Consider the following 18458-nt stretch of genomic DNA (forward strand, 5'->3'; position numbering starts at 1 on the left):
AAGCAGGCAAGTACGGTGAACATGATCCTGCCATGTACTCTGACCCTGACTCTGACCAACACCAGTCCGTCTTACCGATTGAAGCAAATGAGGTGATCTTGTACATAATGATTGCATTAGATGATAGCAGCTGGTCTATAAGAGCAAATCTGGCCGTTTACTTTGCGGCAGTTAGTTGATAATTGTTTAACCGTAAACAATGTCAACGTTGCCGGGTATTGTTATCTAAATTTCGAATCGCCTAACATCGATTAATAGGCGCTAAATTTGAATCTTCAATGACGTTGGACTACGAGCAATGGCGCAATTTTTTAAATCAAGAAGGAATGCCCCCCCTAACATCTTTAATACATACGTTCATTGGTAAAAAATAGATTCTTTTCCGCGGTTTTACCGCATAACTTGCATGCTGTATCGTGATCTGGTCAGTATTTTAGATAAATAATTATAAACAACCGTAGGTTTATTTAAATTATAATTAAGGGGTCTTCCCCGTTTGCGGGCGTTGGTGGTATTGATTAGCGACGACTTCATACCTTCAGCTGGGGAGATCATGGTCCCTTTTCTGTTTTTTTCAATTTGAAATATATCAGACATCATTGGGTACCTTAAGACAACAATTTCTATATTCACATTATCGAAGAGTTGCTGATCCCCCCGCACACATCAACACCTACATCCAGAACCAACAATTGACGCCTCCACCACCACCACCGCCATTCCCTTCCTTGTTCCCCCACCAGACAAACTTGTTCTCCCTCCCCTCTCCCACCCCCTTCCGATCTGCAGTAGCAGACAATCATCGACTTAACGCCCCCTCCACCCCCCTAACCGATGTCAAACGAAAACGGGTCATCTAAGTGACCCAACCAGGACCACAACCTACGATCACAATTGACATATTGACCCCTCTCTTTCAACCTTTCCTCTCTCGCCTTTACTCAACAACATCCTCATTCTCCCCAAAATCGTACTCACCTCCCTACATCAATCTACAATACCAACTAACCAATCCTGAAATCTATTCGGAACTCCTGTTATTTATTTATTTATTTATTTATTTATTTATTTATTTATTTATTATTTTATCATTTATTATCATATTATTCATGAAAGCTTGTAAATCTATGCTCCTTTATGGGCCCGAAGAGGCCGTGAAAAAGGAATAAATCAACATACATACATACATACATTATCGAAGAGTTGCCTCATCGTGGGCCGATAATCTTTAACATTTAAATTATTATGGAAACGGGATTTTGTATTTTATATATCACAACAATAAGCTGAAAAAAAATTAAATTGGTACATCAGGTATGTGGCACAAAATCCATTAGTAGTGGACATTCATAAAATTATGTCACACTGAGATTCCCATTTTCAAGACCCTAATTGCTTCCAGCTTTAGGTTAAAATTGTCACAAGGCACTATGACATTTGACCCCCAGTGGGGGTCAAATAAATTATAAATTATAAATTATATAATAGGTGGGGGTCCCCCACTCATTATATAATTTATATGTACATCAAAATCAAAAGAAAACTTTCTCTAAATTCGCATTAGCTTCACACAGTTTATTCAACTCAATTGTCATCTCAATAAAGACGTATTACCCTCATGATAATACGGTAATTATAATTAATTAGTTGCCATTATTTTTATCCTTTTCGAAATTTCTCTAGCCCGCGGTAATTATTAATCAATGGGATTCAAGCTTCAATATCCTCATCAAATTGGTTTCGTTCTCCATGAGGTCGTGGAATATGTGGGTGATCTTCATCTAAATATATACATTTATTTAAATTTGAGACAAATTACTTACAAAAATATATAGATATTCCTACATGTATCATTTAAGCTTATTTATATCACAAAAATCATATGTATAAAGTGACGTCTAATGGTTATAGCTAGGTCAGTTGGGTTCACTCTCGGGGGAAACCGAGTTTTAAAAGGGGGAAACCGAGGAAAAAAATGCTGCTTCCCCCGATCTTTTGTAATGCAAACCTCGGGGGAAACCGAAGCTAGGATTTTTTATGAGAAATCTTACAAAGTTCGGGGGAAACCGAAGTTTGTGCACCAACTTAGCACGGTAGCTTCATACAATTATCAAATGAATTTCATAAGGATAGAGATTAATCTTTGTACTATATACTGTAAAGTAACAACACATATAACACACATTAATAATCATACACAGTGTTCACTCCATGTGTTACACGAATGAGTAAATGTGCCAACATGCCAGTGCGGATGGAAAATATAAAACTTATTTCCTCCACTTCCAGCGAGGGAAAAATTCTAATTTTTTTTCTATAAATTGTCCACTACAGATTCTTATATTATATATTTTCAAAATTGACATATCTATGAACATTCGCGCGGAATTTTAAATTTAATTTTCAAAACTACGGGGGAAACCGAGTTTTCCACGAAAAACTTCGGGGGAAGCCAAAGAAACTAAATCTTGCGCAGAGTGGCTTCGGTTTCCCCCGAGGATTGTATTTACTAAAGTTCGGGGGAAGCAGAATTTTTTTCCTCGGTTCCCCCCTTTCAAAACTCGATTTCCTCCGAGAGTGAACCCAGCTGTAGGTCTTAAAAAATTTCTTAAATATTGAAATTTTTTTTTATTTCAATTTTTGCAATGTTTAGAAATACATTAATTAGCCCGAACGAATTATTAAATATAACTTTCAATTTTCAATTAATTGTCACTTATAACTATTTTTTGCTTACCGTTCATCAACCAGAAAAAGTATTTCTGAATAATTCCAAATTTACTGGTGCACCAGACCGTGACCAAAGACAGCATCATGGTCAATACTGTGTACACGATTATCCTCCTTATTTCTTCACACTCGGTGTAAGACACTGCGACCTGACCCACGATAAAAGTTGTCATGTTGAGGAAAAGTATTTTATTTTTGATGAGTGCATAAAAATCAAAGCATGAAGAAATTTCTCGTCTTATTAGAAAACTTTGTCTTCTTCCAAATTCCAAAATATTTTGAATTATTTGACTCATAGTGGGGGGTCAATTAGTTTGCAGAAAATTTCTATATAAATATTGTCTCAAATATTATGTAAATACAGCAAAAATATTGGTACAATGGTAACGCGATACTGATCTGACGAGATAATGAAATGAGATTATCCATATGTTTTTGCTGATATTTTATTCTGCCTGGCAACAAGAACGACAAAGTTGAGCGATACAAAGATATGCGGAACAAACTGCAAGACTGTAAAAAAATTAATGTGCAAAAACAAGATTCTAGCAATCATAAAATTTTGACTACCTATGTGAGCTGACGGATTTCATTCCCTTGTCGTAAAACATTTTATTTCTATGTGAATATGAAAATTTTACTGCATTCCTCCAATAGCAATGAATCCATGGCATATGTATGTATATAAATTTTGTATGTACAAAGTATTTATATTTTATTTATTTAAGCTGCATGTTAATAAATGTAAAATTATAATTATGAACTTCGTAATACATAAATACCATTAGAATTGGGTAATAGTAATTTTTTGTTGTTGCTTGGTATTTTCGTCACTAAGAAAATTCTTGTCTTTGTTTCATAAAATATTGTCGTAGCTGGCGATCAAATTCTTGAAATGATTTTGTCATTTTTATGTCAATGCATTCCAAATTTAAACAATTTTTTAATGACACGAAATCTGCGCAAATGCTGTACTAAACCTTGGTACTACAATCATGGTCTTGTCACGTAATTCGCTCTCGGGTTTCTCAATTTTTGAAAATATTACGCATTACAGGGGACAATAATGATTTTGTAAATACATATTTAAATAAAAACTCTAGAGCGTAAACATTTCTCCTTTCTTGAAAAGTTAAAATATTAAATTTTTGTAGGATATTCCACTTTTCATTACAAGGTTTATCCATAATTATCCAATCTATCATTTTTTATACTCGTATTACACGGTTTAGTCCATCAATCGTATTATTACAAATAAAACCCCATATTGGTGGATAGGAGTCAACCAAGCTTAGAATTAGGAAACAACAAATTATTTTTCTATATTTAAGTCCGAAGCATTTTTTAAACCTCCAGATTAATTTGATCCTCGATAACATACATTTTAATACATAATTATAATGCTCACCAGTTTAGCTTTCAAAATTCTCATAGGGACATTTATAAACTATTCTCTTCAAAAATTAGCTTTTTGAACAGCGTCACGAACCATTAGATGACCAATAGTTTCTCCCTGCAGTCGATACCATTTTTACTCGTTTTGATAGTTTAGCACTTTTTCGCAACACCAGCAAATTTATCTTTCAGATTTCCAATTATTTATGATGACGATATACGTGAGAAGGTTTGCGACATTTTTTGTCTCGATTGGTTGTATGTTTTTGAGAATTTTGCCAGTTTGGTACTGTTTTTGAAGAAGCAGTTTTTTTTCGACAAAACCTATTTAATTTATGAATGAATTGATGCGTCTAAATCGCAGAATAGTGTCCACTATGCTCAGGGTATTACAAAAGATGTCTTTATATTTTATTCTGACCGGTCTTTGGAAACTTAGCAATTAAAAGGTTAACCTGTTGACATGGCGTGGCATGATATGATGCCAGCCAAATTGGAACCTTTGCCATGGGGTGGCATCATTTGGTGACGGACAAATTCAGACCGTTCGAGTGGGGCGTCATCATATGATGACGGACACGTTTATACCTTTCCCCTGGGTTGGCATCTATTTGTGACAAAGAGAAATAATTGTAGCCTGGGGCTGGCATCTATGCATGACAGTCGAAAAAATTTGACCCCACTTTAAATTTTCTCATTTTCTTGCTTTCATTTCTCACTTTCTCAAAACATTTCACAATATGCCCCAGTCATAACACAAAACTGTTACAAAAAATATCTCCCTCAAACTCAGCTGACACAAATATAAATAAAAGTTGTTCATTAACTGAATCTGTTTAATTTAATTGCAAGGTAAGTAAATATCTATACATATGTTTTGCATTTAATTAATTTCCAACAATACATTTCTAGACTGCTTCAAAATGGAGTCAAATTCGGATTCCGAATGCGATTTGGACTTTTTGGATGAATTATCTTCTCCTGAACCATCGTTTTATTTATCCCATCATCTTTCAACAACGACTGACAATTTTATGAATTTTGGTATTCAGAAATAATTTTCTTATTTCAAATTGTGCAAATAAACAAATCAAAAATATGTACTTGGTGAATTTATATAGATACCGAGGACGAAATTTTTACCAGCCAAGAATCAGATGACGAGGACGAAGCAAGTTCACAGGGGGATGAAAATTTGCAAGATAATCTGCAATTTAGCCAAGAAATTCCTCCTGTACCAGACATTCAGGACCCTCTAATAGATCTTAATTTGGAAGATGAATTGTGTAATGAAAAATAATAATTTATCTCTATACGCATAAAATTATTCTGTTAGGAATTCCCTATATAATTTATGTAATCCTAGATTCACCGTCTCGTCAATATCGAGCAACACCGTCGACTTGGAATTGGACCTCCTGTGAAAATTACTCTCCTCGGGAAATATTATTTAACGAAGACAATCAAGGGTGGTCATTTGAAAATGAAACAGGCAAAGAATTTACACCGTTCGAGCTACTTCTCAAGACATTTCCCCTCGAATTGCTGGATCTTTGCGTAACCGAGACTAATAGATATGCTGCAAACATAATATCTATGGCTCGCAAACCGTCAAGAAGAATGCAAGCTTGGAAACCAATCTCACAGAACGAACTTTGGAAATTCCTTGGAATGAAATTGATGATGGGTCTTAATCGAAAACCCGACCAGTCCAACTACTGGAGTAAAGATCTACTTTTTCATCAATCAATCTTTGCAGACATAATGTCGTCGGATCGTTATTTTGAGATTATGCGATATCTGCACTTTGCAAACAACGATGACATGATCCCGGGAGACAGACTATTCAAAATCAGAAGTGTTGTGAACATTTTAAATTCGACTTGGAAGTCACTACTAAAACCAAGCCTGCGATTATCAATTGACGAAAGCTTAATTGGATTTAAGGGTCGTCTACTATTTCGGCAGTATAATCCACTCCAACGAGATCAAATCGGAATCAAGACTTTTTCTGTAGTCGACGCGTTAACCGGATTTGTACTCAATACTATTGTTTATTCTGGAAAAGGACACCAGCTCAAGTATTCGTCCAAAGACTTTGGGTACGGTGGCGCAATTATTTTGGAGCTCATTGAACCCTACCTAGGAAAAGGACATCATCTCTACGCTGACAACTGGTTTACATCTCCCAATTTAGTAAATGAGCTCAAACTTCGCGATACGTTAATGTGTGGTACTGTAAAGCGCACTCTACAAAATATGCCAAAATCCGACACCAAAAAGATGAAGAAAGGTCAGATTCGCCCCTTCTGCTCAAATAATGTCTTGGTGGAATATTGGCAAGACCGGAAATCAGCGTCTATAATTTCTACCATACATTCTCACGAGATGGTTCCAATAAAACCCAGGCATGGAGCAATAGTAATGAAGCCGAAATCCGTAGCAGATTACAATCTATACGCCCGGGGAGTGGACCAGGCTGACATGATGATCAGTTACTATTCGCCACAACGGAAGTCGATGAAATGGACTAAAAAAGTGTTTTTTCATCTGTTTATGAGAGCTATAAAAAATTCCTTCGACATTCGGAAAAGTTTGTACGGAAAAATTCCTTTCTTACCATTTGTATTGGATCTAATTCGTGAAATGATAATGCTTGACCCCAAGCAGGCAAAAAACTCGCAAAATTCCCAGCAGCATCTTCGCCTTCAGCCAGGCAAACATTTTCCAGCCCTAAACTTGGTGACTTCCTCGAAAGCTACTGGCTATCGTCGATGTGTAGTTTGCTCTTCTTCCAAAAAGAGGAAAATGACTAAATACCATTGTAGTCTTTGTAAACAAGCTCTTTGTGTAACACCATGTTTTGAGGCGTATCACACAAAGCAAAACTTTTAATGTAATACATAAATATGTACTTTTTCTGTGTGAACAACCGCTATAATTTAATTTATTTGTTTTCGAGAATGGTGAAATTGTAAGAATTTAATTCGCAAAGTCTGTTAGATTCATCAAATTTAAATACGTGTTTCAAAGTATTATAAAAAACCTCATAATTCCACAATCATTTAATAAAGCAATTTCAAATATTATTTTACGGTTATATGTGCGTGTGGTAAAATTTATTTTTTATAAATCTTTTTGTATTTTGTCTCAATTAAGCTCATTAGCATCTTACAAGCATGAAAATAATTATTTTATATTAATATCACTGCTCAAAACCTCTCCCACGGGAGCGAATTTCACTGCAAGGTCAGCGCCCACGCAATGGAAAGGCAATGGGATCACCTATCCCACGGCAAGCGAACGTAACGCTTCGCTAGCTCCCCCCTTTAACTATATATATTTTAGAATTCCGTCCCCATGTCAACAGGTTAACACCATTTCTTCCACTATGATATGTCCTAATTTCAACAAAATCGTTTTTTATAATTCTGGATAATCTTCAAAGTTCTCGGGATGATTCTGATGCTCCGGATTGATAGCGGTTATTTGGTACAGCAGTGTTTTGGCTTTCATGATACTGAAAGAATTGTCAAAATTGATAGAATATTTTCCTGCAAATTCGCAAATGTGGGAGCCTTCTATGACTTGGTTGTGGGCATCTACCCGGGCGTGTGGGACAAGGTCAATTATCGCAATATCACTGGTCTCTTCGTTATCTTCTACATTAGCAGTATTATTGTTCATGATTTTACGATTTGTAAACTTACTATCAGGTGGAGTCTCGCTTGGTTGGTGATAGTGTGAACATCTCGCTCTCGCTGCACCAGTTATAAGATTATCACAAAATCACATATACATTTAATTAACACGAGGAAAGTTGAGACAAGTTATTTTTGCACTCGGAATCAGCCAACGTTGTTGGTGTGGATTGAGTTGTGAATTTACAAAAGAAACTAACACAGAATTTCCCAGATAAGTTCGTATCATGAATAACGTAAAAGTTCGCCAATCAGATAAAAATAATAATGGAACTTTTTCTCAAGAAAATTTTGACCCAGCGCAAATGAATTCGGAAAAAGAACTTGCTAAGTTAAAAAGTGATTTAGCTGTTTTAAAAGCTGAGTTAAACACGTTGAAAAATAAATTTATAGGAAGTGAATTGCAAATTCAGAGCCACGGAGCCCTTCTGCATCACATTACAAGCGATACTAAAACTGGAAACAAAATCATAATTCACGGATTGAGGGGACTCAACAACCTTGACATAAAAAACGAAGTCATTAATTTCTTTTCGGATATTTTACAAATACAACCAACTGTATACAACGCTGAGGTAATCCTATCCAGAAAAAAATTAACATACAACCCTGTCCTAGTGACTTTTGAATCGATCAACGATAAAATACTTGTATTTGCAAATTGCCACAAGTTAAAACATTTGGAAGACAAAATCTCCGTTTGGGACGACATTCCAAGCCATGAAAGAAAGAAAAGAAAATTAGCAGTATTGGAGATGAAAAAACTGAAAAATTTTGGAGAAAATTGTAAAATATTTGGTTCGAGACTGATCAAAAATGTAAAGAAAATTCTACCAACTCCACACGGAATGCAAAAAACGCCCATAATTTTCAAGCCATTTCAACCCAATGTAATGCAAGAGATTACGCCCACAATTAACAACCTATATCAACCCAATGTAAAGCAAGTGCCTGCAGAATGTGTAGAACAAATGCCATCAAAATTTGCTGAGCAACAAATAATTACGCCGACATCTCATCTTACCGAGTTCAAGCAAGATCTAGCTGTACAACTAGTATTGTCAAAAATGCATAAGAATCGACTGAGTGGAGAGAACAGAAAATATGATCAACTTCTCAAGTTAATTGCGACGCAAAGAAAAGCCAAGTTCACTTCAGCTAAGTGCAGATGCAACACCCCAGATAAACCTAATGCCTACAATAACTTTATTGAGGAAACAGAGTTGGACTTCTGTCGCGCAATATCACTCATTGAAAAAGTGAATGAAATTAGATCACTCTTCAGCCAAATGTACAAATCACGTTACAAAAATTACTGCCTATGTGGAGAAGCGTGTGTGGAAGAGATGCTGTTGGATGAGGACTTTATGAAGCTATGCAACACGGAGAGAATTCGACCACCATCCCCAGAAACGGAAAATAAGGACAAAATGTTTGGGAACCTTTTCGAAGAATAATATAATTTATACTTATTTAAATTGTTTTTTGTTAGACATAAAAGTCATGAACCTTTTCGAGGAATAACGATATATAATTTCTATTCCTGATTTGTTTTATTTTAGACACGTAAAAGCAATGTTACCTTAAAACATATATGAAAATGTCATGAAAATTATGCAATGAGTTTAATATGCAAAATTCTAATTTTAGGTGCCAATTATTATAAGTTTGATAATTATAAGATACCAAACGAGACTCCATTGTTGCATATGTTAAGTTGATTTTGATTGTAACTTTATGGGCGTAAGCCCGAAAAAGTTGTTTCAATAAATAAATACATACAATACATACATACATACAACTTACTATCAGGTACGACGGTAAGTTGGAATGCAATATCGTGCTTTTCCTTTTTAAATTTCCATTCTGGAATTGTATTTTTCTCAGAAAGTTGCACCGTTTTAACAAACTTTTCCCTTGCGTTGACAATGATTTTGTGAAAATCGGCATCCGCTTCGGTGAGACCTGTCAAAAGAGATATTTACAATGATGGTATTCACGACACCCTTGGTACATAAGTCCGTAACCAGGTAAACTAACGAGCGAAAAACAGGTGTTTATCTTGGTCAGTTTTTAGAAGCAAGAATTACCTTGGAGAGTAAGTTCGTAAGTTTGCGCGGTTGCGGACTTACTAAGCGCGACGAGAAATTTGGCAATGGCTTTTAATAAACCAATCCCAGGGACTTTTAAAAAATAATAATATTCAATTTTGTAATTACCGTGCATGACAGATCGCATATCTTTAGGTCCATGGATCCAAATTTCACCACCGGAACAGAATTCATCCACTCCCTGTAAAGATCCGCCCCAATGTGGAGGAATATTTTCGACTGTAAACTTTTGCTTGACGACAGCCTTCCATATTTCTGGATCAGGTCCATAAATATCTATCTTGTCTAGAGTTGATTTTGCAATGAATGGTTTGAACATGGCCAACAGGGTGGCAAATATTTTAGGGGCGTTTACCACCATAGCGTATCGAAGCAATTCCGGGTAATTTGAATCTGTTTGCTGCTGCACTTTCGCCATTAACTCACGGCAGGGTTTGGATGACATTTGTCGGTATGAGAACCTGTTGAATTATTGAAATAATTGTATTACTTACAATCTTAGTACTGTGAGAAATACGGTAAGAAAATTTAGAACTAATTTTTCAAAATATTTATAAAAACTAAAGGCAGCAAGACATATCTCATTTTTCAATAGATAAGTGACAATGCTTTGGTGTTGTCTAGTTGAATTAAAGCCATAATTGTTTGTTATTTTGCACGCTTTTAAATTTTAATTTTTTTTTTTAAAACTAGATGTAGTTTCATTTTCTTATCATATTTCGGACACACCTCACATGAAAGTGCTGATCAGCATCATATTTAGAACGTAAATATATAATTTCATTAAGTCAACTCACCCTTCACAATCTATAATTTGAATAAGCTGCGTAACTTTCTACCACTTTTAATTCCCTCTTGTTGCATTAGGTTCAGGTACTTTTCCATATTCATAATTTGAATGCGTAGCATTTCTTCTACCCCATATTTTTCAACTAGATATCGTGTGTCATGCCTTCCAAAGGGAACGACAAATGTGGCGTAACCTTCCGTTGAGATACCGCTATAAGCTACCGGCGACATTTTCTTGACCTCTTCCGGAATGTCGTCACATTTCAGAATGTTGTCGACATCGTTATCCTGTCTCCATTTCAGGGACGCCCTCAACATCTCTTCAGCCCTAATTAGATTGAGATCTCGAGCTCTAAGCCATCTTATCAGGAAGGAATCGTCCTTCTGGTATTCCGTTTGCAAAAGGTTTTGGACCTTTGCGCGAAATTCGATAAGTTTCTGGTACTCTAAGTCGGAGTAAGGGTGGAATGTTGGGAGGGATGAGATGCGTTCAATATCCATATCGCGTGTGGGTCTTGTATTTCTGAAAATAATAAAATTGGTAAGGAAAATTTGATATTTTTATTTATTTATTTTATCACCTAAGTAGGACACATACATAGAATAGCATGATAATTAATAAGATAAATCGTAGAATATCGTTCATCACTCATAAAATGGGTTGGCATGGTTACTATTCCAAAATGTAGAAAAAGACGGAGAACTATGCCGTCACCAAATCTTCAAGTAAATTACACAAAAATACCGTAGAAAAAATTCTCGCCACGCAACGACGTCACAAAAAGAATAAATATGATAAGTAATTTACATGCATGTAAGTAAAGTTAGTCATGGCCAATTATTCCAGGTGGGTTGAATTTTTGAATGCGTTTGAACTTGCCTACTTTCCATGGACGAGATTACTACAGTGGTATTCAATTCTTCCTTCCCAGTCGGATCAGTTGTGAGGGGATGTAATCCTGTGGATATCGGTTGATATATTACTCTGACGTGTGGGGAAGTTTAAGGTTATCTGGGCTTCTTACATATTCAGGAAGAAAATCTCTTGCAGCATCAGAGATTTAGTTAATAACTTTTAGTATACGTAATTTGTTTCAATTATGATTATAAGGGTATTTGTATGATATCATAGTCGGAAATATGCAGGTAAATTCGAATTATTAAAAATAAAAACTAGGAATATTCGTTGCTAAGCAATTATTGATAGAATACTAAAAGTAAAATAATAAATTGTTAAATACTGCAATTGCACTTTGTTTTGTGACAAGTTAAACGAAAATTATGGATTATTTATCTACTAATTAATCGAAATGATAAAAATGTATAATAGTCATCAAGGCTGGGATGGCACGCGGTTTAACCTGTTGACATAGGGGCGGCACTATAAAATGTCTGGCTGTCTCAAAGTTTGCATAGTGAGGTTTGTAGCTGTGGTTGTGGAAATAATGAAAAGAGGCTCATTTAATGATGCAGTTATTGTGCTCGTTGGAAGAAATGATAATGGAGTGACGGTGGATGCATTTTCATGAGGAAGAGAGAGAAGTAGACCATGCTGAATTATTTCATTCGAATCGCGACGGACTGATGGATTCACGGTGGCTGGAATCTGCATAGTTGTTGTGAAAGTTGGAGGAGAAATTACGATTGAACCTATTTTGACTATGCATAATTTGAATGCGTAGCATTTCTTCTACCCCATATTTTTCAACTAGATATCGTGTGTCATGCCTTCCAAAGGGAACGACAAATGTGGCGTAACCTTCCGTTGAGATACCGCTATAAGCTACCGGCGACATTTTCTTGACCTCTTCCGGAATGTCGTCACATTTCAGAATGTTGTCGACATCGTTATCCTGTCTCCATTTCAGGGACGCCCTCAACATCTCTTCAGCCCTAATTAGATTGAGATCTCGAGCTCTAAGCCATCTTATCAGGAAGGAATCGTCCTTCTGGTATTCCGTTTGCAAAAGGTTTTGGACCTTTGCGCGAAATTCGATAAGTTTCTGGTACTCTAAGTCGGAGTAAGGGTGGAATGTTGGGAGGGATGAGATGCGTTCAATATCCATATCGCGTGTGGGTCTTGTATTTCTGAAAATAATAAAATTGGTAAGGAAAATTTGATATTTTTATTTATTTATTTTATCACCTAAGTAGGACACATACATAGAATAGCATGATAATTAATAAGATAAATCGTAGAATATCGTTCATCACTCATAAAATGGGTTGGCATGGTTACTATTCCAAAATGTAGAAAAAGACGGAGAACTATGCCGTCACCAAATCTTCAAGTAAATTACACAAAAATACCGTAGAAAAAATTCTCGCCACGCAACGACGTCACAAAAAGAATAAATATGATAAGTAATTTACATGCATGTAAGTAAAGTTATAGATAGATATAGTTGTGACAAAAAGTATTTACGTCTGGTAAACACTGTATTAGTTTTTACAACAATTATAAAAATGTCCGTATTGTTACCAATAGTACATAATTTATGTAGATATTAACAAATAAATATTACCATATTTATTACCACAATGCCAGAATAGCCACTGTCCTCGTGAATATTTTTTTATTAATTGGTAGAGACTATTTTTTAGACATCAGACGAGAAAAGTAAACTTGAAGAACTTATCGGATAAGTAATAACTGTGTATAAATTTTCTTCATGAATAAGTAAGGTAAAGGTGACCACCGTGTCGATGGGTGTAAGTATTTATGTATTATTCATATTTGGAACAGAAAATTAGTACGAAAAAAATATATAAAAATTAAGTTTACAAACACTCACTTGACTTCTTATTGTTTTTATTTGTTCAAAAAGAACGAGATATGTGATGGAAGGTTATATATGTAAAATATGTCGGGTCCAAAGAGTAAATTCGTAAGTGCATAAAGTCAAGATTTTATAATTTAAATTAAATTACTGAACATAATGTGATTGTATTTATTCGTGAGGATTTTGTCAGCTGCCCGGAACTAAACTCGTGTATAGAAAATCGGTTGGACTTGGGAAAGAAAAAGAACAAAGGCAGGATAGGGGTGTCAACAGTGTAGTTTTTCTTCGGTGACGCAACAGCCAAAAACCAGGGCCCCGCACGAACGACAAAAACCTCAGCAGTTGGGGCCCGGCGAAGCCAGAAGTCTCCTAACAGACGGAGCACGCAAATGGTCCCAGTGAAGTTTCTCCTAAACGATGCGTCGGAAAGAAAAATGACAAGAGACCAAATAATTAGAGAATTCAATTTCCCATGGTGGCAAAATTTGGATTTTCGAAATTTTGAGTCTTTCTATTAGAACTCGATATTGCATTGCTGATTTCAACGTAAAACTTAAACTTTCTTATGAGACATAGGAGTTTTTTAGATTTAATACCTCAAACCAAATTTTTTTTGTATGACACATTTTCACTTACAAAGTCAATTTAATGACTGAGAGGATAATTAACAAATTTAAAAATGTATGAGCAGTAAACAAGTACTCAAATTATCGCAAGAATAACTCACAAGGTGAGGTGGTCTAGTGGATAGCAAGTTTGATTTGAATTTGATTGGTTCTAGGTTCGATGCCTTGTACTGGAAATGTATTTTTGCAAAATTTTTTCGTAATACCAAAATATCATCTTGGACGAAAATTTCACTAAGAATTCAATTATGCAAATACTTTTGACCTGTAGCCTTCTGCAGGCTTTGTTGGTGAAGTCAAAGGTCAAAAATCACTTAATTGTATGTGGGGTGCCATTCTGGAAGGAGATTTCACGCATAATTTAATGGAATCAATATTTTTGAGCTCAAACCTTCCGGTGACCTTGTTGGTGAGGTCAGAGGTCACAAACCAAATTTGATTACATGGGGTGTCGTTTGAAATATGTGATTGAGGACGTTCAAATTACGGGTAACATGTCGATATGGGGCGAAATGCCAGGGGGAACTTTGAGACAACTGTAAATCATCGGAAACCGATATGAGCTTTCCCTACGTACCCCAGACAATCTTCTATGGATTTTCGCAAAAATTAAAACTGCTAAAAATCTAGCTGTATTAGTACACACATACGCCACTCTATGGCCTAAATTACCTGCCACATTTAGTGATGCACACTAATATTAATAAGATTATTAAAGAAACTTGAAATTGTATTCTTTTATATTTACATCGACAAAATATAAAATAAATTATTTTTGTGAAAAACAGTCTTTGGTGAGATACTAAGAGTCGCGAATAAAAAAAGACAACAAGAAATTTTGTATTTTCTAATTTGGCAGAAATTAGACAACAAATGAATAATTTCTGACATTTAAAAATTCTAGTATTCGAATTACTGACAAATTGCCTCACCGCGGGCCCAAAATGTTTTGAAAAATTAGTTAACAAACGAAATTATTTGTTTTCTACGTATTACACTAGGTCTACATCTTAACTTGATTTTAATCATGTTGCTAATGTCAATAATATTCTCAAGTCCCAAGAAACTTCTGGTCCCGTCTCGTATCTCCGCTCGCTTCATAACATGGGAGGGATACGAGACGGGACAACAAATTTCTTGGGATTTGAGAATATTATTGACATTAATAAACGGACAATCTTTATATCCGTTTTAGTAAGTCATCTCAAGCAAAATTAATTGTTTTGGCTTCGTGATAACTACATTGGTCACTAACGAATTGACATTCATCTCATACATGTAAGACGATTCACATAAATCATTCTGAAAGGTTACCACCGCCAACGGATTGTTCCAGCAAAATATGCCAATATTCCCCAATTGTCTAAACTTATTTGAGATTTTACACAATATCCGGAAGAGATTGGAAGTGTTACTAGGTGTTTAGAAATATTAGGGATTACAGCTTTAGATAATAGCAAACAAAAACTGTTCCAAATTTGCTACAACTCAAACAAATTAGATAACTATCCCAAGATAACTAACCAAACCTTTTTCAAAACATTTTGGGCCCGCGGTGAGGCAACTTGTCAGTAATTCGAATACTAGAATTTTTAAATGACAGAAATTATTCATTTGTTGTCTAATTTCTGCCAAATTAGAAAATACAAAATTTCTTGTTTTCTTTTTTTATTCGCGACTCTTAGTATCTCACCGAAGACTGTTTTTCACAAAAATAATTTATGCAGTGTTAATGTTTATAACACTCTCACTTTTGCATACGGATGTATATACTTTTCTTTATATAGGCTGGGGTTCTATTCTTTCTCTAAATTCTCGACTTATCCTATCTATACTATAATTTCGTAATGTTGGTCCCGTTGAAATTTTCCGTGACATTGCATCATTCTGATTGGCTGTTACTGGCTGGCTGGCTGAGTATTGAGTATTTCCAGATAGTATACATATATTCAAGATTTTGTGATTTTAAGGTTTTGAAATTTTGGGATTTTGACATTTTGATATTTTGATATAATGATATTTTGATATTTTGATATAATGATATTTTGATATTTTGATATAATGATATTTTCCGATTTTAAGATTTTTGCATGACGGGATTTCTAAATTATGGAATATTTAAACTTTGGGATTTTAAGATGCGAATTTAATTTTGGGATTTGACATTCAGATTTAGGTTTTGTATCGTGATACAACTTCAAGGGAGTGATTCTAATCTCTCAAATGAGCAGAGTTCAAACATGTGACGGAAAGTTACATGTGTGGGAGCTACTTGAAGGACTTTTTAAACTTCTAATACATGCAGGTTAAATAAAAGAAACAAATGTGGAATTTCGCCTCTCTTTAAGACAGGCTTATAGGCTAGTTTAGAGATATAACTAACCTAGCTTGTAACTTAACCTATGTAGGACCTGACTATGGTGTGATGATATGAGAAGATGATCTTACCATAGATAACATCATTCTCCAATCGAAATATAGCTTAGCACTAATTTGATTGCCACACTTGCAATCGGCGCAAGTTAGGTTTTCGACGCTATAGTATAGCGTAGAAAACCTAATTTGGAAATGATAATAATAAGTTCCACGTATAATCAAGAATACTACCGTGATACTCACATTTGTATGAATTTTGGATACCGAAGAAGCGATAGTCCATTATGCCACATTCCCAGGACATAACATTTAGGGATTTCAGCACCTTCCTATTTACCCCTGTACGCTTCGCGCTAGCCCGCGTGGCTGCCCTCCACTTCCTTAGAACTTCATCTGTCCCTGTGTTAAGATAGATCAAGACCGGCAGCAAGAATTTAGTCACTCCAACGAAATCGCTGGATAGGTAGGGAGCTATGACTAGGGAATCCAAAACCGGTTTTTGAAAACCGGTAAAACCGGTGAAAAACCGCTTTTCGGTTTAACCAAAAACCGGTTTTGCAATTTAATTTGCAATTTAGGAAACCGGTTTTTTCTCAAAATACCCCTACAATTTAACAGGGGTAAAGTTGTTCATTTTCATGACTTCCGTACTTTTTTATACGACTTATAGAGATACAGAATTTTCCTTACACATAGATATCTATTTTGAAGTTAAAACGACTTGAAAACGATTCTCCTTTTCTCTTTATTTTGATCCCCATTTTTTGTAATTTCTTAAAAACTCACGACGGAGAGTATTATTTGCTTGAGTAAAACGAAAATCTGAAGATGCACGAAAAAAGCTAATTAAGCCGTGTTTCGCGTCATAATTACCGAGTGGTAATATGCGAAACTTTCAGGTAATTATCACCCAACTCCAATGGGGTCGGGTACTAATTATGGAACAACTGTGAGTAACTGTTATAACTACATAGGGTACTGAATTAAATTAAATACAGTTTATTCATAGAAACTACTGGTACTGACGCTGTGATTTCTTCAAAGGACATTATTTTCTAAAAATGCGGTCATAATCGGGCGACGATTTGACCGTAATTGTCGCTCAAAATATAATAAGCACGTCTGAAAGTTTAGGCTAAATTGACACTAATCAGCCTTTAATACTTAAGTTATATACGGTTTTTATCTTGGTAAATGCCCAATTCTCACTAAAAAAAGTATTTGAGATGTCGATGATGAGTTCAAATACTTACTTATGTATGTATCTACATAGAAACATATACATATGCATTTTTTATAATAAAGGTGTCAGTTGTTGAAATATTTATAAATTGTGAGTCGCAACTGCTTACCTACGCTAAATATAGTTTGGGATTTTTGGGAAACTGAAACTAAATTACAATTTCAGCGTCTAATATGAATACAGCGTTAATTGACCAAAACGGCGAAAAACCGGTTTTAAAACCGGTTTTTGCTAATAGAAAACCGTAAAAACCGAAAACCGGTTTTCACAAACGGGTCCGGTTTTGGATTCCCTAGCTATGACATACGCCATACCCGGCATTTTGTAGAACATTCGAAACGTCACGTAATTAAAGCATACAATAACCGCGAAGGACGTAAACAGCAATATGGACAAAATCGTGCGTCCAAGTGGTAATAAAATTGTGTGCAGAATTTGAATTTCGCGGTAAGTTTGAATTACTTTGCAGAGATCGGATTCCGTAAGAATTCCCAGGCCCGTAACAAGGTAGACAATACGCTTCATTGTTATCGTTAGACCAGTACCAATACAGTTGTCCAGGGTGAATATTCGGTACCATTCTAAGTTTCCGATACCCATTAGTATGAATCCAACGAATCGAATTAGCCAGGAAACCGCAGGAGAGGTTGAGTATCCCGTTAGTGTTCCAACTTCCTCTAGGAGGAACGAGTGGGGGCAAAGCG

General features: G+C 35.4%; 2 protein-coding genes and 1 long non-coding RNA gene across 3 annotated transcripts; 1 reads left to right on the forward strand and 2 right to left on the reverse strand.

Moving 5' to 3' along the window:
* Positions 1-1557: 1557 nt before the first annotated feature.
* LOC110861293 lies at positions 1558-3168 on the reverse strand. Its single transcript, XR_004833146.1, has 2 exons — positions 2738-3168; positions 1558-1781 (listed from the first exon to the last, which is right to left on the reverse strand). It is a non-coding gene; the product is annotated as an uncharacterized LOC110861293 (long non-coding RNA).
* A 1880-nt stretch (positions 3169-5048) lies between these two features.
* Positions 5049-7020, forward strand: LOC110861262 (piggyBac transposable element-derived protein 4). The gene is made up of 3 exons (XM_022110365.1): positions 5049-5169; positions 5247-5411; positions 5492-7020. The coding sequence occupies exons 1-3, from the start codon at positions 5049-5051 to the stop codon at positions 7018-7020; spliced, it is 1815 nt and encodes a 604-aa protein (XP_021966057.1).
* A 2359-nt stretch (positions 7021-9379) lies between these two features.
* On the reverse strand, positions 9380-12792 carry LOC110861263 (SEC14-like protein 3). The gene is made up of 6 exons (XM_022110366.1): positions 12455-12792; positions 10890-11249; positions 10046-10398; positions 9917-9985; positions 9633-9791; positions 9380-9408 (listed from the first exon to the last, which is right to left on the reverse strand). Exons 1-6 carry the CDS (start codon positions 12790-12792, stop codon positions 9380-9382), a joined length of 1308 nt encoding a protein of 435 aa, XP_021966058.1.
* Positions 12793-18458: the final 5666 nt, after the last annotated feature.

This window comes from Folsomia candida, unplaced genomic scaffold (genome assembly GCF_002217175.1).
Source record: "Folsomia candida strain VU population unplaced genomic scaffold, ASM221717v1 Fcan01_Sc039, whole genome shotgun sequence".
NCBI lineage: Eukaryota > Metazoa > Arthropoda > Collembola > Entomobryomorpha > Isotomidae > Folsomia > Folsomia candida.